The sequence below is a fragment of the Schistocerca nitens genome, chromosome 11 (assembly GCF_023898315.1).
Source record: "Schistocerca nitens isolate TAMUIC-IGC-003100 chromosome 11, iqSchNite1.1, whole genome shotgun sequence".
Classification (NCBI taxonomy): domain Eukaryota; kingdom Metazoa; phylum Arthropoda; class Insecta; order Orthoptera; family Acrididae; genus Schistocerca; species Schistocerca nitens.
The window spans coordinates 200645122-200669328 of NC_064624.1; the positions used below are offsets into that span (position 1 = coordinate 200645122).

General features: G+C 42.2%; 1 protein-coding gene across 1 annotated transcript in view; it reads right to left on the minus strand.

Annotated features, from left to right (window-relative positions):
• Window positions 1-5157: 5157 nt before the first annotated feature.
• LOC126212779 (uncharacterized) overlaps window positions 5158-24207 on the minus strand; it is a 65682-nt gene continuing 46632 nt past the window's right edge. The window contains exons 7-8 of the mRNA XM_049940183.1: window positions 10965-11118; window positions 5158-5890 (exon numbers count right to left, since the gene is read on the minus strand). Coding sequence (XP_049796140.1) covers window positions 5293-5890; window positions 10965-11118 — 752 coding nt within the window. The 3' untranslated portion in view covers window positions 5158-5292. The remainder of the gene's footprint in view (window positions 5891-10964; window positions 11119-24207) is intronic.

Sequence of the window (24207 nt, forward strand, 5' to 3'; positions counted from 1 at the left end):
AATTACGTACATTCTCGCTGTATGTGAAGATAATTTTCTCAATATCGGAATCCTGTAGGAATCTGAAGGGTGACTTTGAAAATATACACTTATTGTGTTGTTTTACCTTCACGGACACATGAAAATAGATTTCATCTGTGAACATCACCTTTTACAGAGAGCTCGGGATATCGTAGTGTAGCGTGGAATCTGAACTACAAACGCTTTGCAGCTTGGTCTGTCATCAGGTTGGAGCGGCTGCAGCACAGAGCCGCAATCCCTCACACTGCACCCTGTGCGCCGAGGTCAGCAGCAGCTGCAGCCGTCGGCACACCTGCGGAATTGCTTCAGTCGGGCTCCGGATAAACATCTGTCGCACCCACTCCACATCTGCATCACTTGCGCTCAGACACCCAGAACTCATCACTTCGTGACACTTCCAGGTTCAACGAGCCTCGTCTACCTCCGTCTGACGGTCCGACGGGTTGGTCACGTGGTTCTGTAACGTGTCTGGAAGTTCCGCTAGACCTCGAAACGTAGCAAGCTGGAACTATTTCCGACTGTTATTGTTCTACTGCTGTTGAAGAGAACTTCCTTTCTTTGTATTTCAATTGTGTTTAACCAAACGCACAGAGTGTGTGTGCGACATCGAAACGCCGACGACACTGGTATAGGCGTGCACATTCAAATGCAGAGATGCACTATCTGATCAAAAGTATCCGGACACCTGGCTGAAAATGACTTACAAGTTCGTGGCGCCCTCCATCGGTAATGCTGGAATTCAGTACGGTGTTGGCGAAACTTGGTGTGCGACTGTCAAGAGGTTGCTGAACTGATAGGGGATGTCTCTAAGACTAGTGTGGACACGATTTTGATGTACATTTTGAAGAATCATGAAGTGTGTGCCAGGTGGGTGCCACAGACGCTCAGTAACGAACACAAAAATAAGCGCACTGAAAGTGCCTGCCAGTTTCTGCACTCATTACTGGGAAGAGGATGGGGAATTTCTGAATTCAGTTGTAAATGGGGACTTCTAGCCAGAGACTAAGGAACAATCAAAACAAATGCAGCATTCCCGTTCTCCCAATGTCAAGAAGTTCAAGCAAATGCCATCAGCAGCGAAGGTAATGGCGTCAGTAGTCTGGGATAGGAAAGGCCTTCTGCTGGTCGACTTATAACGGTACAACTCTGTGGATGATCGTACATTTTCTACACGTTTTATGAAGGTTCTTTTCTTAGTTGTGCTGGATATCATTTTTGTAAATGTGTTGTCAAGTTACAAATGCTTTTTTTTTTTATTTCAGAAAGAGAATACGCATGGAATGTTAACACTTTGTAAGATGACAGGCTGGCCTAGTAAGGGAAAAAGCTATTGTCAAAGAGTGTAATAAATTGTAAATGCATTATTGCTGGGCGCTGAAAGTGCGCCAAAAAAGTAGCAGTCGGGAGTCGCGAGGAGACAATTGTATGCAAAAGTGCGGAGATAGAAAGTCTGCTTCCGAAGTGCGGAGCAGTGACAACTGAAATGGTTGTTTTGGCGGATGCTTAATATGGGCAACCTATGTGTATGGCATTTATTGGGCACAGTACAGATGCAACAAGAGTAATTCACAAAACACCTAGAGTATTGTGGGCCCTTGTTATTGGCTATCGTAGGGCAAGAAGATCAACCTGTGCTCTGTTATACTGCTAAATGAACGGCATCATAAAGTGAAGTAAGATCTAGACTTTTTATAACTAGATGTGTAATAGGACGAACAGCATAGTTGAAATTTTATTGCTTAAATAACACTGTTTTCGTGCATATTGTCATGTAAATAATTTTCCTGAGTCATTATCCAAGTAGTATCCATCCTATCCTGTTGTATGAACTGAGATAATCAGAAAATTAACTGAAAATGAAATGAATATTAATTTATTACATTATCAAAACATAATTTTTACAACTTTTGGACAATTACGTAATAATGAAATCTTTGGATTTAGCACGAATAATGTCAGAAATAGAGCAACTCAAAAGCCAGTATTAATTCTTTTGCTAAAAATAAAGTAACTTTTATAGCAAAAAAATTGGTACTAAAACTTTACGTAACTTGCACATTTAATTTTATTGTCAAAGCACAGTTCTAATTCGTAGCTTGTGGCATAATTTATAAGTTTCATTACAAAGAAATATTAGAGTAACTGCTAGGCAAATGATAGTCCTTACCAATGAATAAATTCAAACAATCTTTCTGCTTGCTACAATTGCGACAGTCAGTATTACGGTGAGTAATGTAACAAAAACTTTCTGTCCACAACCGGTAAACAATCTTACTGTAACTTCTCTTTGAAAATTAATGTAATATGTTGTATTTGTTTGCTATTTGATTACTGTGACATGTGTGGTGTGAAGTACTTGAAAGTGTGCATTAGGTGCTGTTCTTACATTATGACGCCAATAACTATTCTTACATAAAGTTGCTTATGAGTATTAAGTTCAGTTTCAATTCAGTTATTCTTCTTCCAGTGAGGAACTGGTGACCGCTGATTCTTTAAAAATACATAAAGTTAACCAAACTTTGTTTCTAATTGTCACTGCTGAAGTACTGAGCAGTGGCGATTTGATTATATCTTCATCTACTTCTATCGCTTTTGCATTATTCTTCAGAGTAGATGCCTTTTCCCCCACAGATTAGGGGCTTTAGGTACACGGCCTTACAGAAAAGCCTGATTAGCTGGAGAGGTAGGAGGTTTGTAGGCTACCTGGAAAGAAGTATAACAATCAATGCGGCAAGGTACTGTGAGACACTAACAAAGCTATGCTGGACTGTGCGGAACAGAAGGAGGGGTCAGCTCACGAAGGAAGTTCAGTTGAACCACGACAACGCCCGCCCTCATGTCGCCCACACCACGACGAATCTCATCGCCAAATTCGGGAGGGAAATCATTGATCATCCTCCAAACAATTCTGATTTGACTCCCAGTGACTACTATTTGTTCCTGAACTTGAAACAACACTGGGGGGGGGGAATGAAATTGTCAAGCGACGAAGAGCTGAAGGACGCTGACCATTCCTTCCTGCACGAGTCTGCAGCAAGAGAATGGTATGATGCAGGTACGAAAAAGCTTCTACAGCAGCTTCAAAAATGCATCAATCGTGACAGGAACTAGGCTGAAAAATAGCAAAAGGTCCAAGCTTGCTGATTCTGTAGTTGGTTTTCCAATAAAATGACGTTTACTATGAGAAAAGCATTGGAGACCTTCTGAGCAGTCGTCTTAGGTTGTTTGCAGATGACGCTGTCATTTATTGACTAGTAAGGCCATCAGAAGATGAAACAAATTGCAAAATGATTTAGAAAAGATACCTGTATGGTGCAAAAATTGGATATTGATCCTAAAGAATGAAAAGAACGAGATCATCCACATGAGTGCTAAAAGGAATCCATTAAACTTCAATTACAAGATAAATCAAATCTAGAGGCCATAAATTCAACTAATTACATAGGAATTGCAATTATGAACAACTTAAATTGAAAGGAACATACAGAAAATGTTGTGGGGAAGGCTAACCAAAGACTGCGTTTTATTGGCACAACACTTATAAAATGTAACAGATCTACTAAAGAGACTGCCTACACTACGCTTGTCCTTCAGCTTTTAGAATACTGTTGCACAGTGTGGGGTCTTACCAGATAGGATTGATGGAGTTGTGGTGTCACAAGGCTTATACCTGTCCCACATCTGAATAATTCGACCAAGACTTATACGAATAATTGTAAGAACAGGTATTATTATTATTATTATTATTATTATTATTATGTTCTTTAAGTTTGTTTTTGGGTTTTCAGAAATACTGTGGGAAGAAAGTTTATTTATGTTGCAGATAACGTGGAAGACGTTGCCCAACGATCACCACGAAAGGTTGACGTAGCAGCAAGTGGGCGAGGAATAAAACGAATGCTGCAAACTACCGCGAGCCACGGAAGAGCCCGGGCCGCGAGGGCATCGAGCTTTCTAGGTCATTGCCGGACAACGTCAAAGGAAGAGACATTCTGATTTCTCTTTGTAAACAGATCGATAGAGTGTCGAAAGGTTCATTTAAAACGTGTAGGCGGGTGACACATTAGGTGGGACCCGATGCCTGTAATACTTCCACAGTTATTAAAAAGTTGTTAAACGGCAAAACCAATAGTTCGTCATTTATATAGATAAAAAGTAGTAAAGATATAGGAAAGGAAGAGTTGCGGGGTCAGAACGAAAAGTGATACATCGCTCAGCAACGGAGGAGGACGTAAACAGCGGGCGTTACGTGGTGAAAACAAATCAACTGACAGAATAGTAAGTCTGTAATTAAGCATAAAGCCACGTAACACTGCAAAGGCTACCCAAAGACTGCGTTTTATTGGCAGGACACTTAGAAAATGTAACAGATCTACTAAAGAGACTGCCTAGACTATGCTTGTCCTCCATCTTTTAGAATACTGTTGCACAGTGTGGGATCTTACCAGATAGGATCGATGAAGTACATCAAAAAAGTACAAAGAAGGGCAGCACATTTTGTATTATTGTGAAATAGGGGAGAGAGCATCACTGAAATTATACAGCATTTGGGGTGAACATCATTAAAACAAAAGCAATTTTCGCTGCGGCAGAATCTTCTCACGAAGTTTCTGTCACCAACTTTGTCCTCTGCATGCGAAAATATTTCATTGATGCCGACCTACAAAGGGCGAAATGATCACCACGATAAAATAAGGGAAATCAGAGCTCGTACGGAAAGATATAGGTGTTCATTCTTTCCGTGCGGTATACGAGATTGGAATAATAGAGAATTGTGAAGGAAGTTTGATGAACACACTGCCAGGAACTTAAATGTGATTTGCAGAGTATCCATGTAGATGAAACAGTCTCCGCCCCTTTTGTCCTGTAATTTCCTCCCAATTCACATCCCCCACCCTCACTGCGCTCCGCTCTCCGCCGACGCCACCCTTCCCTCCCTGTCCGTGCTCCTCCCCTTTTCCACTCCCCGTTACGCCCACTCCCTCCCGACGCGGCGCCTGGCAGCCCTGTACTGCCACCTCTAACCCCTGCACGCTCTGTCTAGCAGTGCTGACTTCTCCCTCCCCCCCCCCCCCCCCACCACCACCTGTAGCCTACTATCCCTCCCACTTCCGTACCCCACTCCAGATTTCTGTATTTCTGTTCCCATCTGACGCGAGTTACCGTGCGGCCAGTGTGGCTGGAGATGGCAGTCGCATGTGCGTGAGATGTGCTTCCTTGTGGGACTGTGTGGACGTTTTTCCTTTTCTAAAGAAGGTTTCGGCTGGAGGCTCAAGTGTAACAGTCTTTTTGTTGTGCCTGTATGCAGCTCGAGCTGTCATCTTTACGTCGATTAGAATCTGCCCTTTCCACAAGATCTGTGTTAGTGACTTGTTCATTTGAACTGTTACCAGTGACTGAGTCGAAAGAAACAGGCACGTGGTCTTCGGAACTGACTACATCGCTGCGCAAATCACTAGAGTGACATATCTTTCCGGTATCAGAAAACGGTCGTGCGATCAGAGTCCCGTCGTCGTCTTTCATCCTCAAATGCTTATTCAGGCCAAAATAAGTGAGAAACACTTCACCGCAGTATCTACAAACGTGTAACGGTGGCTGTACACAATCGATGTGAATGAACACGTGCATTATGAGGCTGTATTTCGATGAAAACCTCTGTAGGCACGAACTGCAGGTGAAGACAGAAAATATATTGTCCACCATGCTCATATAAGGTGTACTGCAGAAGGAATTATCCAGCTGTAAGCTAATTCCTTGTGTCGGAGCACTACAACTGACGAAATGGATCGATTTTTCTTCCTTCATCGCTACCTCACCACTGGACACGTTTTGAAGATAGCTTTCTTCAAATGAAGGAATTTTGGTAGACCTGAAACATCGAGAAAATCAAACAAATAGAGATAAACAGAAAAATAGAGTGTACTGATAGTTAATAATAATTTCCTAATTAACTGCTGAAGAAACAGATTAGCATGAAGATAAGAAATGATTTAGTTACTTCAACAAACCACAGACATACGATTAAAATGGGGTGGAAATTGGTAGGCGTGGAGTACACGTACAGTCAAGCAAATGGTTACAGTTTCAGAATAACTGGACGGTTTATTCGAGAGAAAGAGCTTCACATATTGAGCGAGTCAACAACACACTGATCCACCGGCCTTTATTAAAGCAGTTATTTGGCTTATCGTTGGTCGATAAGAGTTGTCGGATGTCCTCCTGTGGGACATTGTGCCAAATTCTGGCCAACTGATACATCAGATCGTCAATCTCCCGAGCTGTTCAAAATGTTCTCAACTAGCGAGAGATCCGGCAATGTTGCTGGCAGAGGTAGGATTTGGCCACCACGAACACGAGCGGTAGAAACTCTCGGCGTGTGCAGGTGGCCCGTTATCTTCCCGAAATGTACGCCCAGGATGGCTCGCCGTGAAGGGCAACAAAATGGGTAGTAGAATATCGTCAGTGTACTGCTGTACTGTAAGGGTTCTGTCTATGACAACCAAAGGGGTCCTGCTGTGAAAAGAACTGGTTGTCGAACTGTGTGGTAGGTGGCAGTCAGGTCAATATCCTACCGCTGCCCAGTGCATCTCCAGACACATCACTAAACACAACTCTATTCTAGTGAATAAGATTCCAGGCCAAAGACACATCTGGATAAGCCCCAGATAGTGGTCAGACAGCAACCTGTCTTTCACCCGCCATACAGCCGGGCACCCGGGAGTGACGGTGTGGGGATAGCATTTCTTTCCATAGCGAGACCCCTTTGGTTGTCATCTATAGCACTCGTACGGCAAAATGGTATGTTGACAACATTCTGTACCCTTTTTATTGCCCTTCGTGCCAAGCTCATCCTCACATTACATTTCGGCAAGAAAATGCCTGCTATTACTTGTCTTTGTGCTTGCCAGACCCTACCTTGGCCAGCAAGGTCTCTCCCCAACTGTCTATGTTTGGAGCATTACAGGCAGAGCCCTCCAACCAGCTTGGGATTTTGACAGTCTGAGGTGCAAATTGAACAGAATTTGGCACGATACCCCCCAGGAGGACGCCCAACAATTCTGTAAATACAAGGGTTGTTTTTTACGTAAAGGCCGTTCTTATTTTTTAAAAAAGATACAAATACTTTTGTAAAAAAAACTTTTATTTTCTGATTCTACACACTTTTACCTCTTTTTCTACATAGTTGCCTTGTTTATTTACGCACTTCTCATACCGTACAACTAAGTTTTTTAACTCCCTCTTCAAAGAATTCGGCCGCCTGCTCCGACAGCCGAGAGTTCACGGCCGCTTTCACTTCATCGTCGTCATTGAAGCGCTGCCCGCCAAGATGGTGTTTCAGGTACCGGAAAAGGTCAAAATCGCTAGGAGCAAGGTCGGGGCTGTACGGTGCACGGTCCAAAACTTCCCAGCCAAAAGAATCGATCAAATCGCGAGTCTTTTGAGAGGTGTGAGGCCTAGCGTTATCGTGCAGGAGCAAAACTCCTTTTGTCAGCATGCCGCACCTTTTGTTTTGAATTGCTCTGCGGAGCTTCTTTAGAGTTGCACAGTAGCCGTCCGAGTTGACTGTCGTTCCTCGTGGCATAAAGTCCACTAGCAAAACACCGCGCCGGTCCCTGAACACAGTTGCCATAATCTTGCGCTTTGACAGCGTCTGTTTGGCTTTGACCTTGACGGGTGAGGTTGTGTGTCGCCATTCCGTCGATTGTCGCTTCCTTTCGGGAGTGATATGGGATGCCCATGTTTCATCTCCAGTGACAATTTGACTCGACATGTCGTCCCCCTCTTCCTCGTAACGAATCAAAAAGTCAAATGAAGTGGCAAATCTCTTCCCTTTGTGGTACCCACCGAGAACACAGTTTCTTAAAGTTCAGGTTTTCAGACACAATTTTGTACAAACTTGTGGAAATTCCAAAGAAAGAGTTGAAATTGTGAATCTTCTGTCCTGACGAATCTTTGTTTCGACTGCAGCCACCAAATCATCAGTGATCACAGAGGGCCGGCCTGAGCGTTCTTCGTCATGGACGTTTTGACGGCCATTTTTAAACTCTATAACCCATTTATGCACTTTACCTTCACTCATTACATTCGAGCCATAAACTTCTGTTAACTGACGATGAATTTCTGCAGCTGATAGGCTTCTCGCGGTCAAAAAACGTATCACTGACCGTATCTCACACGCGGCGGGCGATTCAATAATTGTAAACATTATAAAGTAGCACAGCGATGCGTACACGTCTGCTACAGAGCTGCAACTTGCATCAGTGTGAACGGGAAGGATGCCGGCAAGTGGCGCGGTGGCTTGTTGCGGCGTCCGCGCGAACTACGGGACTATACGCGCGAACGGCCCTTACTTAAAAAACAACCCTTGTAAATGCCAAGCCAAATAACTGTTTGCATGAGGGCAAGAAGTGGTCAAACACATTATTGACTTGCTCAATTTGTGAAGACCTTTCTCTTGAACAAATCATCCAATTTTTCTGAAATTGTCATCTTTTGCTTGTCTGTACACGTACACCACAGCTACCGATATCCGTTCCTTTAAAAATTTTCTGTGAGGTACGTGTTCTTTTTTTTGTGTTAGACTGCATTATTGCAAGAGAGGTACTGGAATGAAATAAACTTGAATTTAGTACATAATGGTAGTTTAATTGGATAGACAAAAAATCTACTCACTAAGCAGCGGCAGGACGCATACGTAAAAGAAGGTTTTAATAGACAAGCTATTGGAGCCAGTGGCTCCTTCTTCGGGCAGAAGGGTTGAAGGTGAAGAAAGAGGGGTGAAGGAAAAGGACTGGAGAGGTCTAGGAAAAGGGGTAGGTTTCGGGTAAGTCATCCAAAACCACAGGTCAGGGGAGATGTACTGGATGGGATGAGAAGGAAAGAGAGTGTATTTGGGCAGAGAAGGTGTAAAGTTCTACAAATGCCCCTACTCTCTTGTAAGTGCAAAAACTCTTGTGCAGTCCTACTAGGGCACTGCTAATCCATCACTTTATTTTCACAGAAATGAATAACTAGGACCACCAAATGTCACTTTCTTTGATTGCATGTTGAGGTTTCCAAAAGCTTTCCACTGGCTATTTTTTAATAACTTGTCTGTTTTCTAGGCAAGATAAGAAACCCTACAACTATCCAGCAATACCACAAGATAATGGCAGTAAACATACACCATCCTTCAAAAAAGTTCTGAGAATGATTTTATTCCTGAGTTATAAGCAAATTTTAATGCAGTTAACTACTGTGGCTTCATGAAATAACAGCTGTAAACAATAGATTTGCATTCAAACTGTGAGTTGTTAGCGTGCGGTGTTAAGCTGTGAAGCTGTAGTCTGTCAAGGTGTTGTGCCACACACTGTGCTCGAGGAACATCTATAAATCGACTGATCGAGACATTCTTGAGAATGTTTTGAAGAAGAGTAATGTGTGTGTGAAGTTTATCCACCACATCTTGACTCTGTAGAAAAATGGTGATGCATGGACATCTGTCAGACATAAACTGAAATGCAAAACACAGACAATTTGTTTCTGGGAAAAATCAGCATGGCAAGACTTGAAATCAGACAAACACACACACACACACACACACACACACACACACACACACACGACCACAGTCTCTGGCAGCTGAAGCCAGGATGCCAGTGACTGGCCGTGTGTGTGTGTGTGTGTGTGTGTGTGTGTGTGTGTTTTTGTCTGATTTCAAGTCTTGCCATGCTCCTTTTCTGGCAGTATGGTTGAAGGGGAAGGAAGAGGGGTGAAGGAAAAGGACTGGTGAGGGTTATGTAGAAGGGCAGAATTTGTAAAAGTTGCCCATAATTCCAGGTCAGGGGAGACTTAGCAGATGGTATGTAAGGGAGAGCCACTTGTGAAATGACACGTTATGTATCAGCTGTCAGGTGCACACGGTTGGACTTTTCACATCGGCATGAGCACCACCAAATTATCAGTTAGGGTGAACGGTCATAGGCAGAGGGTGTGAACTGGTGACATACAATATCCTGTCGCAGAACGTGCTCCACAACACGACATTGAGACCTCGGTGCCTGTTTCACCACACGCGCCATCTGGATTCTTCCCCCAGGCACCGGTTTCTCACAACTCTGCAGGGGAGAACTGGCGCTACAGCACATCCTCTGTTCTTGCCACTCACGCGACCTTAATTTACGTTAATTTCTGCAGTCTCAGAATTTCTTCACAGTAACTATTCCTTTCTTCACTCCCTTTTAGTTTTCTACAACTTATGTTTTCTGACCTGTCTATTTTTCGCTACCCCAATCCCATCACTATCACATACAGTGCACTAAGCTTCTCATTTTTATTAACTCGTGCAGACCTATCTTGCAACTCACCCTGGCTTCCAGCTTTAAGCTCTCAGGTTTTCAAATCTCATCTGGCGCAGTCCCCCTTTCCTTCTCATCCTGTCTGGTAAACCTCCCCTGACTAGGAGTTCTGCGCGATTTTTCTGAATGCTCCACATTTCCTAAATCTCGCCGGTCATTTTCATTAACCCGTCCTCCTTCCCTCTCAACCCTTCTGCTGGAAGGAAGCGCCACTGGCTCTGAAAGCTTGCAAGCTACCTACCTTTTGTACGTTCGTTCTCCTGCCGTGTCTTGTTGACTAGATTTTTTTATCCACGCAATTACATTCGAGCCATTGTGATACACGAGTTGAACGATGTCCAAAAGGAGGACTTTTCTGACAGTGTCTCATGGCTGTATGAACGTTGTATATTGTGCTCAAGTGGGGGTGGAGGAGGGAGGGCGGAACTACATAGAACACCTGAAGTATTAAAACCACCACCCTAACTTTCTCTATTTTTTATTAATATGGGCCTGAAACTTTTTGGACTGGAGGGGCATAAATAATTTGAATCACTCATAGATTAATAATAATGGGAGGTGACAGCTGAAGTTGCTGAGGACACGATGACCTCACGAGGTACTGACCTGTGTTCATCTCTGGCAAATTGCAGGTCAGCAGCAGCAAGGTCACCGGGCACTGCGGAGTTTGCCACCGCCCCCACATCCCTGTGAAATGGCTGCTTGTTGCACTGTCGCTGACAGTATTTGGCATCCTTGAACGCTCTCTCAAACTGCGGGTCTGCAACCGGGCAACAAAATAATTTTATCAAATTACCTTCCATTAGGAATGTGGAATGCATTCAATGACTGTGACTTGTGTTTCCAAATGGAGAGCAGCAATCAGTCATACCCTTTCCTTATTAAGGGGGGTAGGACGTCAAACACGCCAAATTAAAGCAGGAGACGCACCACAGGACATTTTAATTTCCACTGTCTATACTTTTACAAGTAAATTCATAAAACTTTGCCAGGATGACCAGGAAGGGTTCACGATTCACACTCATAGCAGCGGAAGTACAGAAACATAACAAAATAATTTTTTTTTTCAGATATGAAATTTCATCATTTTTTCACTTACTATTGGCTGCATTTGTTGCTATAGGTACACTTTTCTTCATAAGTAAGAGAGATTCTTTGATGAATTTTGCACAGCATACGAACCATATTTACAGGTGTCTGAAACTCTAGAATCTATTTAATTTATGAAAAAATGAATGAGCCAGTACGTTTTAAACTTTATGTTTAGAAAAAAATCAAATTTTGTTGTTAATTATCTCAATTTTTACCCCAGTTTTTAATAGATTTGGAAAAGTCTAGAGTTTCATACACCTGTAAGTATGGTTTGTATGCTGTGTGAAATTCATCAAAGAACCTCTCTTATTTGTGAAGAAAAATGTACCTATAGCAACAAATGCAGCCAACAGTAAGTGAAAAAATGATGAAATTCCATATATATAAAAAAAATTATTTTGTTATGTTTTTGAACTTCCACTGCTACGAGTGTGAATCCAGAGTCCTTCCTGGTCATGCTGACAAAGTTTTATGAATTTATTTGTAAAAGTATAGACAGTGGAAATTAAAATGTCCTGTGGTGCCTCTCCTGCTCCAAGTCGGCCCGTTTGACGTCCTACCCCCCTTAAGGCAAATCCCAATTTTGGCTGGTAAATAGTCATTATCAATGCACTATGTCAGAATTTTAATACATGCTCTGGTACTTCAACCCCTGTTGTTTGAGCTCCTGTCACAGTTCATCCAAGACTCAATGAATGAAAATGACAGGAGGCTGAAAAACAGGGTTTGACGTACTAGGGCATGTAGTAAAACTCTGAAATAGTGCATTGATAATGGCTAGTTACTAGGCAATATCTGGATTTGCCTTAATAAAGTTACAAAGGATACGACTGATATTTGCTCTCCATCATTTTGAAAGTAATTTTATGATTGAGAGGTCATCTGAGCACACACTAGAACATTCACCATCATAAAATCTTTTAGGTTTATGAAACCTTTCCGTGTTTTCTGCCAAATTATAGCATCACATTGTCACAATATTTAGGCAAGTTTCCTACTTGTCATCTCCAGTCGAAATACAATGAGATGACAAAAGTCACGGGGTAGCAACAGGCTCGTATACAGATGGCAGTAGTACGCATTCACGAGGTATAAAAGCCCAGTGCATTGGCGGAGCTGTCCTCTGTAATCAGCTGATTCACGTCAAAATGTTTCCGACACGATTACGGCTGCTCGACAGGAATTAACAGAATCTGAAGGCAGAATGGAGCTAGATGTGTTAGACATTTAATTTCAGAAATCATTAAGAAATTCGATATTCTGAAATCCACAGTGTTAAGAATGTGACGAGATGCCAAATTTCAGGTATTACCTGTCACCCTGGACAATGCAGTGGGTGACTGTTCACTTCACGACCGAGAGCAGTGTAGAGTTGTCGGTGCTAACAGACAAGCAACACAGTATGAAATAGGTGCAGAAATCTACGGGCGATATACGACAAATGTATTCGTTAGAACAGTGCAACGAAATCTGGCATTAATATGGGCTATGGAAGCACACGACCGTCTCAAGTGCCTTTGCGAACAGCACATCCCCTGCAGCACCTTTCCTGGGCTCCTGACCACAGTGGTTGGGGCCCTAGAAGACTTCGGTGCTGTGGCCCAACGAGGTGAGTCCCGATTTCAGTCAGTATGAGCTGATGATAGGTTTTGAATGCGACAGCGTAACACAGACCCACAAATTGACGGACTCTAGTTGTCGACAAGACATTTTGCAAGCTGACGGTGGCTCCGTAATGTTGTGGGCTGTGTTGACACAGAGTGGACTGAGTCCTCTGGTGCAACTGAACCAATTAATCACTGGAAATGGTTTAAGTTCAGCTACTTGGAGACCATTTGCAGCCAAGTAATGATAAATTTTTTACAGGTGACAATGTGCCATACCGACCGTGCCGCAACTGTTCCTTAACTGTTTGAACGACATTCTGCACAATTCGAGTGAGTGATGTGGCACCCTTATCGCCTGACTTGAATCCCGTCGAACACTTATAGGATGTAATCGAGAGTCTAGTTTGTGCACAAAATCCTGCACCGGCAACACTAGAGGAGAAGCACGGTTCAATATTTTGTCAGGGGTCTTCCGACGACTTATCGAGTCTATGCAACATCGAGCCAGGGAAAAGGAGGTCCGACACGACATTAGGAGGTACCCGTGACTTCTGTTACCACAGTGTATACGGTTCGTGTCCAGTTTGTTCCTTTATAGTTGTTGGACCACAGACTCCTCTGCTTAGAACCCAGCAGGTGCACCAATAACTCAGGTAGAAGTTTTGTAGCTGGTGGTAATGGGGACATACGTTTTTTTTTTTGGTTTGTATGACATCTGTCAAAGATATTTAGTATACATCAAGTCATGGAACAAACAACATCATATGTTTTCATCGTGTTAACAATGTCGACTTTTGTACCAGAAAGTGATGATTTTCGGAAAGCATTAATTTTTTGTTTTCTTATGAAAAAAAGTGCTGCAGAGTCGCATCGAATGCTTGTCGAGGCATATGGTGATCGTGCTCTATCAGAAGCAACGCGCAAAAGATGGTTTCAACGGTTCAGAAATAATGATTTTGATGTGAGAAATGAAGAACGTGGAAGACCACCAAAAAAGTTTTAAGACGCCGAATTGCAAGCAATATTGGATGAAGATGATACTTTGAGTCAGAAGCAAATGGCAGCAATGCTGAATGTTGCACAACAAACAATTTCTGACCGTTTGAAAGCTATGGGAAAGATCCAAAACTGTGGAAAATGGGTGCCACATGAATTGAATGAAAGACAGATGGAAAACCGGAAAAACATTTGTCAAATTTTGCTTCAAAGACATGAAAGAAAATCAATTTTGCATCGAATTGTTACTGGCGATGAAAAATGGATTTATTTTAAGAATCGTAAATGGAAAAAATCGTGGGTTAATCCGGGACAACCGTCGATGTTGACTGCAAAAGCAGATCGATTCGGCAAGAAGACAATGCTCTGTGTTTGGTGGGGTCAGAAAGGAGTGGTGTTTCGCGAGCTTCTAAAACCTGGTGAAACTGTGAATACTAATTGCTACAGACAACAAATGATCAATTTGAACTATGCATTGATCGAAAAAAGACCCGAATGGGCTAAAAGACATGGCAAAGTAATTTTTTTTACACGACAATGCACCTGCACACAAAGCAAAACTGGTTCAGGATACAATCAAAACACTCGGCCGGGAGCTGCTACCCCACCCGCCGTATTCACCAGACTTGGCCCCTTCCGACTACCATTTGTTTTCATCAATGGGACACGCATTGGCTGAGGAACACTTAGATTCCTATGAAGAATTCGAAAATTGGGTGCCTGATTGGTTTGCTTCAAAAGACGAACATTTCTATTAGTGTGGTTGTCCACAAATTGCCAGAAAGGTGGTCAAAATGCATAGAAAGCAATCGTCAGTACTTTGAATAAAATGTTTTTACTTTTCAATTCATAATTAGTGTTTCATTTGCAAAAAAAACTCGTTTTATACCGGTACACCTGGTAAGAGGGGTGGCGGGAGGGGGTTTGGGAGGGGGGGGGGGATAGCACTCCTGGTACTACTGGCCTAATTCACCCACTGCCACCACCCCACTTTCACATCGGTGTGTTCCACGCACATTTTTGTTACCGCCAGAGCTCAGAGAGAACCCACTGTACTGGTACAATAGATTGTTATTTTTCTCTTTTTTAAAAAAATAGGAACAAAGAAAAAAAGATGTACGTAGCCCCTCTCGATGCCATGCTCTGCCATCGCAGACACGAACAGACAAAGGTTCTGTGCCACATGTCAGTGGGTTCTGGGATTCAGTCCTCAGAGACATAGTGGATGTACGAGTACACGACAACCGGAACTGTCGAGATAGCAAAAGTATGTCGGGACCTCTGTGATGTGAAAGCAGCAGATGCAGATGGTAGAACAGATAGGCAGCACCAGAACTTGACACCTCACCATAGCCAGCCGTGACACCTCTTCCGGAGGCACACGACTGCACCCACCCTTTAGGCCCTCGGTAGAGAAATCTCAAATGGCATGTAGCGGGACTTTGAATTTCGCCACGCTACACTCGTTCCCTCAGACATAAATTATACCGTCGCAGCGGTACGAGCGCACAACGGCAGAGAAAATATACAAGAAAATGAAGGTACTAAAATTGTAACTCTGTTTGTTTTCCATCCGTCTTTTGTCTCTTGAGAGTGGAAGTTTAACTTACTTATTAGCTAGTCTTGGTCGGATTAAGACAAAAAAACTTATTAATGTGCAGACATATTGTGGTAGTTTGTGTGAAATTTGGAGGACGGAAGCAGCAACATAAAATACATTGCATTTAATATCAAGACAATTTTGATTTGTATACATTAGTAATTCCTGGACAATGAAATTTATTGCAAGATTTCAGAGCAGCTACGACTTTTCGTGCAGAAATGAAGCAGGAGATTTTTGGAGAACGAGACCTGGACGCCGCATGAGAGAAGACGTGTTAACATGGTACAGGATGAACTCTTATCAACGCCATTTCCCCCTGTTAATCACATTTTGTTATTCTCTGTTCTTTTTCAAATAATTTTTGTAGTGGAAATTGGTTTGACTTTTGCTCAGAAACGCCACAAGGACCACCCCAACAATAGCTTTTCCGAATCACGAAGTCCGATTTGCATTTCATTCTTTCCCTGTTTCACGGTCATTAAGGATTTTAAGACCCCCTTTTTGTTCACCATTTCTTGCCACATTTTCAACCTTTTCTTTCATTTTCTTCTCTTTTTCTTTTTTATTAACCACTACAGGCACTGCAGATTTCATCAAAAGTTTGTGACAAAGTGTCACCAGGACTCAATTGATAATCACAGAAAATTTCATACAGTCAGTTATTCGATGTCATTTCTGGACAGTTTTGGTGTTACTTTTGAGAAAATTAGAAGTCAAAGTGCAGTTTTAACATTCAATAACTATCAGTCACAACTATTAGTAAACCTACATTCACAAATTTATAAAATTTTTATACAGCAAAGTAACAAATTTTTGTAAAATCTAAGGAAGCTGATTCATGTTATTTCACTAGAAGCCACGAATTTTGCATTATCATTTTCTGTTCCTGCTAATAAGTACACATTCACATCACGCCGGTCGTAAGGCGACACGACGGTCCTCTTAAGTTTCTTCTCGACCCCGGTTTACACCGGACCGAACGAAAGCAAATACGAGCAAACGACGATTTGCAGACAGGTTGTCAGTGTTCGGTGCCAGTTCCTCGTGTCCGTGAAAAAGCGTTTACACTAGCAGAAACCGAAGGGAACACAACATTCCTGACACGGCCTAGGAATGCTGCATTATTGTTTTTCGGTGGTAGTTATTGGCACACAGGATATGGCACTATGCAGATAGAGCTGTGATGCCAGACTCTGACATTAAGATGGTTGGTTTTGGGGAAGGAGACCAGACAGCGTGGTCATCGGTCTCATCGGATTAGGGAAGGATGGGGAAGGAAGTCGGCCGTGCCCTTTCAGAGGAACCATCCCGGCATTTGCCTGGAGTGATTTAGGGAAATCACGGAAAACCTAAATCAGGATGGCCGGACGCGGGATTGAACCGTCGTCCTCCCGAATGCGAGTCCAGTGTCTTACCACTGCGCCACCTCGCTCGGTGACATTAAGAGAGGATTATTCTGTGTGGTGGGTGCACTGCTTTGGCCAAGTAAGGAAAACTGAAGAATTTAGGTGTCTGAATATGTACATAAGCATGAAGTGCATGAAGGTGGTGCACTTATAACTGAACTGCATCTCCAGCTTTCCTTAGCACTTATCAAGTTGATATGGAATACTCTCTTTGAAATTCTAAAGGTGGAAGGGGTAAAATACAGGGAGCGAAAGGCTATTTACAATTTGTAAACAAAGCAGATAGTTATAAGAGTCGAGGGACATCAAAGGGAAGCAGTGGTTTCGAAGGGAGTGAGACAGGGTTGTAGCCTCTCCCCGATGTTATTCAGTCTGTATAGTGAGCAAGCAGTAAAGGAAACAAAAGAAAAATTCGGAGTAGGTATTAAAATCCGGGGAGAAGAAATAAAAACTGTGAGGTTCGTTGATGACATTGTAATTCTGTCAGAGACAGCAAAGGACTTGGACGAGCAATTGAACGGAATGGACAGTGTCTTGAAAGGAGGGTATAAGATGAACATCAACAAAAGCAAAATGAGGATAATGCAATGTAGTCGAATTAAGTCGGGTGATGCTGAGGGGATTATATAAGGAAATGAGACACTTAAAGTAGTGAAGGAGTTTTGGGGAGCAAAATAACTGATGATGGTCGAAGTAGAGAGGATATAAAATGTAGACTGGCAATGGTAAGGAAGGCGTTTCTGAAGAAGAGAAATTTGTTAACATCGAGTATAGATTTAAGTGTGAGGAAGTCATTTCTGAAAGTATTTGTATGGAGTGTAGCCATGTATGGAAGTGAAACGTGGAGGATAAAGAAGAGAATAGAAGCTTTCGAAATGTGGTGCTACAGAAGAATGCTGAAGATAAGGTGGGTAGATCACGTAACTAATGAGGAGGTATTGAATAGGATTGGGGAGAAAAGGAGTTTGTGGCACAACTTGACAAGAAGAAGGGACCAGTTGGTAGGACATGTTCTGAGACATCGAGGGATCACCAATTTAGCATTGGAGGGCAGCGTGGAGGGTAAAAATTGTAGAGGGAGACCAAGAGATGAATACACTAAGCAGATTCAGAAGGATGTAGGCTGCAGTGGGTGCTGGGAGATGAAGAAGCTTGCACAGGATAGAGTAGCATGGAGAGCTGCAGCAAACCAGTCTCAGGACTGAAGACCACAACAACAACAACAACAACAACAACAACAATGGAATCAGGAAAGAATCGCAGAAAAGCGGACCTTATGCGTAATCGTACCAGTCAACAGACCAGGGGGGCAAGACTTCTTGTTCAAATTACCGAGGAATTTTCCGTTGAATGTAACCTGTAAGATTCTTTCTAATATTATTTACAGCCGGCTAGTTCTATATGTAAAAGAGATTCTAGGAGAATGTTAGAGCAGATTTCGGCCTAATAAGTCAACAACAGATCAGACATTTGTGATGAGGCAAATACGAGAAAATGTGTGTGAGTATGCCACTGATCTTCATAACCTCTATGTAGACTTCGAGCGTACCTTCGATAGTCTCGATAGGGTGAAAATGCTGACTGATTAGCTGCTGTCTGATATACCGTCTAAGTACGTTTCACTTATCCGAGCAACACTGGTCGGTTCCGAGACTGCAGTGCGAGTGATGGAGAACTCGGTAAATGGTTTCCAGTTCGTAAAGGTGTCAGACGAGGGGATACCCTTTCTACAATGCTTTTTCATCTAACTCTTGAAGCATCTGTTCAAAAGCTTCAGATATCCATTTACAAAGGCACAAAGTCAACTGAGATGTGTGCGTATGCTGATGATGTAGCAGTTATTAGTAGAATAAGAATTTCACAAGAGAGGAGAGTAGCTGAGGTGAAAGAAGCCACCCCACCTAGAAGCAGAATCAGGGAATCCCAATCAGAATTTTTATTGTCCCATAACATACAGAGTTAAATCACAAGATTTAATGTACAGGGGACTTGTCAATATTGACATTACAATTTGTGTGTATTACACAAACAATAATTATTAATTTACAGAGAAATTCTCCTTGTTCCTAGTAAACTATTGATGTTTAAAGGTATCATCTATGAACAACTTGGGGTGACTGTATACAAAAATAATCAGTTCATAAATGTACAAACACGGAGCACTTAATATTTTTAAATTTCTTAACAGTGAGCGACAGGATCCTTTCGGTTTTGTATTGGACATATTTCTAACAACTGATTTCTGTAATTTTAAGATTCCATTCATTTTGCTTGTGCTTCCCCAAAAGATAACGCCATACATTATCACTGATTCAAAATAGCTGTGGTAAACTATTTTTCTTATCTCCGTGCTAGTTGAATATGACAGGATTTTCATTGTAAATGTCAGGCAGTTTAATTTACTTGCTAAATACTTTGTGTGTGAAGACCAGGATAGATTTTGGTCCAAATGCATGCCCAAAAATTTAACACAACCAACTTCTCTCAGTTCTTGGTTTCTACGACTAATGTGGAATTCTTTTACCTTAGAGTTTTTAGTTTTAAACTGCATCAAACCCTGTGCAAGCTTCTTCATCTCCCAGTACCTGCTGCAGCCTACATCCTTCTGAATCTGCTTAGTGTATTTATCTCTTGGTCTCCCTCTACGAGTTTTACCCTCTATGCTGCCCTCCAATACTAAATTGGTGATCCCTCGACGTCTCAGAACATGTCCTACCAACTGGTCCCTTCTTCTTGTCAAGTTGTGCCACAAACTCCTCTTCTCCCCAATTCTATTCAATACCGCATCATTAGTTATGTGATCTACCCATCTAATTTTCAGCATTCTTCTGTAGCACCACATTTCGAAAGCTTCTATTCTCTTCTTGTCCAAACTGGTTATCGTCCATGTTTCACTTCCATACATCGCGGTACTCCATACAAATACTTTAAGAAATGACTTCCTACCATTAACATCTGTACTCGATGTTAACAAATTTTTCTTCTTCAGAAACGCTTTCCTTGCCATTGCCAGTCTACATTTTATATCCTCTCTACTTCGACCATCATCAGTTATTTTGCTCCCCAAATAGCAAAACTCCTTTACTACTTTAAGTGTCTCATTTCCTAATCTAACTCCCTCAGCATCACCCGACTTAATTCGACTACATTCCATTATCCTCATTTTGCTTTTGTTGATGTTCATTTTATACCCTCCTTTCAAGACATTATCTTTCCGTTCAACTGCTCTTCCAAGTCCCTTGCTGCCTCTGACAGATTTACAATGTCATCAGCAAACCTCAAAGTTTTTATTTCTTCTCCATGGATTTTAATACCTACTCCGAACTTTTCTTTTGTTTCCTTTATTGCTTGCTCAATATACAGATTGAATAACATTGGGGAGAGGCTACAACCCTGTCTCACTCCCTTCCCAACCACTGCTTCTTTTTCATGCCCCTCTGTTCTTATAACTGCCATCTGCTTTCTTTACAAATTGTAAATAGCCTTTCGCTCCCTGTATTTTACCCCTGCCACCTTCAGATTTTGAAAGATAGTATTCCAGTCAACATTGTCAAAAGCTTTCTCTAAGTCTACAAATGCTAGAAACGTAGGTTTGCCTTTTCTTAATCTAGCTTCTAAGGTAAGTCGTAGGGTCAGTATCGGCTCATGTGTTCCAACATTTCTACGGAATCCAAATTGATCTTCCCAGAGGTCGGCTTCTGCCAGTTTTTCCATTCGTCTGTAAAGAATTCGCGTCAGTATTTTGCAGCTGTGGCTTATTAAACTGATAGATCGGTAATTTTCACATCTGTCAACCCCTGCTTTGTTTGGAATTGGAATTATTATATTCTTCTTGAAGTATGAGGGTATTCCGCCTGTCTCATACATCTTGCTCACCAGACGGTAGAGTTTTGTCAGGACTGGCTCTCCCAAGGCTGTCAGTAGTTCTAATGGAATGTTGTCTACTCAGGGGCCCTGTTTCAACTCAGGTCTTTCCGTGCTCTGTCAAACTCTTCACGCAGTCTCGTATCTCCGATTTCATCTTCATCTACATCCTCTTCCATTTCCATAATATTGTCCTCGAGTACATCGTCCTTGTATTGACCCTCTATATACTCCTTCCACCTTTCTGCTTTCCCTTCTTTGCTTAGAACTGGGTTTCCATCGGAGCTCTTGATATTCATACAAGTGGTTCTCTTTTCTCTGAAGGTCTCTCTAATTGTCCTTTAGGACGTATCTATCTCACCCCTAGTGAGATAAGCCTCTACATCCTTACATTTGTCCTCTAGCCATCCCTGCTTAGCCATTTTGCACTTCCTCTCGATATCATTTTTGAAACGTTTGTATTCCTTTTTGCCTGCTTCATTTACTGCATTTTTATATTTTCTTCTTTCATCAATTAAACTCAATATTTCTTCTGTTACCCAAGGCTTTCTACTAGCCCTCGTCTTTTTACCTATTTGATCCTCTGCTGCCGTCACTATTTCATCTCTCAAAGCTACCCATTCTTCTTCTACTGTATTTCTTCCCCCCATTCCAATCAATTGTTCCCTTATGCTCTCCGTGAAACTCTGTACAGCGTCTGGTTCTTTCAGTTTATCCAGGTCCCATCTCCTTAAATTCCCACCTTTTTGCAGTTTCTTCAGTTTTAATCTACAGTTCATAACCAATAGATTGTGGTCAGAGTCCACATCTGCACCTGGAAATGTCTTACAATTTAAAACCTGGTTCCTACATCTCTGTCTTACCATTATATAATCTATCTGATACCTTTTAGTATCTCCAGGATTCTTCCACGTATACAACCTCCTTTCATGATTCTTGAACCTAGTGTTAGCTATGATTAAGTTATGCTCTGTGCAAAATTCTACCAGGTGGCTTCCTCTTTTATTTCTTAGTCCCAATCCGTATTCACCTACTACGTTTCCTTCTCTTCCTTTTCCTACACTCGAATTCCAGTCACCCATGACTATTAAATTTTCATCTCCCTTCACTACCTGAATAATTTCTTTTATCTCATCATACATTTCATCAATTTCTTCATCATCTGCAGAGCTAGTTGGCATATAAACTTGTTACCCAAGAGGACACCATCATCATTTAATCATACAGTAAAGCTGTATGCCCTCGGGAAAAATTACGGCTGTAGTTTCCCCTTGCTTTCAGCCATTCGCAGTACCAGAACAGCAAGGCCATTTTGGTTAGTGTTACAAGGCCAGATCAGTCAATCATCCAGACTGTTGCCCTTGCAACTACTGAAAAGGCTGCTGCCCCTCTTCAGGAACCACACGTTTGTCTGGCCTCTCAACAGATACCCCTCCGTTGTGGTTGCACCTACGGTACGGCCATCTGTATCATTCAGGCACGCAAGCCTCCCCACCAACGGCAAGGTCCATGGTTCATGGGGGGAGGTCCTAATGCGTACTCCCAGATATTTATGGAATTAACTGCTTCCAGTTCCTGACCTGCTATATTGTAGCTAAATGATAAGGGATCTTTCTTTCTATGTATTCGCAGCACATTACACTTGTCTACATTGAGATTCAATTGCCATTCCCTGCACCATGCATCAATTCGCTGCATATCCTCCTGCATTTCAGTACAATTTTCCATTGTTACAACCTCTCGATATACCACTGCATCATCCACAAAAAGCCTCAGTGAACTTACGATGTTATCCACAAGGTCATTTATGTATACTGTGAATAGCAACGGCCCTACGACACTCCCCTTCGGCAAACCTGAAATCACTCTTACTTCGGAAGACTTCTCTCCATTGGGAATTACATGCTGCGTTCTGTTATCTAGGAACTCTTCAATCCAATCACACAATTGGTCTGATAGTCCATATGCTCTTACTTTGTTCATTAAACGACTGTGGGGAACTGTATCGAACGCCTTGCGGAAGTCAATAAACACGTCATCTACCTGGGAACCCGTGTCTATGGCCCTCCGAGTCTCGTGGACGAATAGCACGAGCTGGGTTTCACACAATCGTCTTTTTTGAAACCCATGCTGATTCCTACAGAGTCGATTTCTAGTCTCGAGAAAAGTCATTATACTCGAACATAATACGTGTTCCAAAATTCTACAACTGATCGACATTAGAGATGTAGGTCTATAATTCTGTGCATCTGTTCGACGTCCCTTCATGAAAACGGGGATGACCTGTGCCCTTTTCCAATCCTTTGGAATGCTACGCTCTTCTAGAGACCTACGGTACACCGCTGCAAGGAGGGGGGCAAGTTCCTTCGCGTACTCTGTGTAAAATCGAACTGGTATCCCATCAGGTCCAGCGGCCTTTCCTCTTTAGAGCGATTTTAATTGTTTCTCCATCCCTCTGTCGTCGATTTCGATAGCTACCATTTTGTCATCTGTGCGACAATCTAGAGAAGGAACTACAGTGCAGTCTTCCTCTGTGAAACAGCTTTGGAAAAAGACATTTAGTATTTCGGCCTTTAGTCTGTCATCCTCTGTTTCAGTACCATTTTGGTCACAGAGTGTCTGGACATTTTGTTTTGATCCACCTACCGCTTTGACATACGACCAAAATTTCTTAGGATTTTCTGCCAAGTCAGTACATAGAACTTTACTTTCGAATTCATTGAACGCCTCTCGCATCGCCTTCCTCACACTACATTTCGCTTCGCGTAATTTTTGTCTGTCTGCAAGGCTTTGGCTATGTTTATGTTTGCTATGAAGTTCCCTTTGCTTCCGCAGCAGTTTTCTAACTCGGTTGTTGTACCACGGTGGCTCTTTTCCATCTCTCACGATCTTGCTTGGCACATACTCATCTAACACATCTTGTACGATGGTTTTGAACTTTGTCCACTGATCCTCAACACTATCTGTACTTGAGACAAAACTTTTGTGTTGAGCCATCAGGTACTCTGTAATATGCTTTTTGTCACATTTGCTAAACAGAAAAATCTTCCTACCTTTTTTAATATTTCTATTTATGGCTGAAATCATCAATGCAGTAACCGCTTTATGATCGCCGATTCCCTGTCCTGCGTTAACTGTTTCAAACAGTTCAGGTCTGTTTGTCACCAGAAGGTCTAATAGGTTATTGCCAGTTGGTTCTCTGTTTAACTGCTCAAGGTAGTTTTCAGATAAAGCACTTAAAAAAATTTCACTGGATTCTTTGTCCCTGCCACCTGTCATGA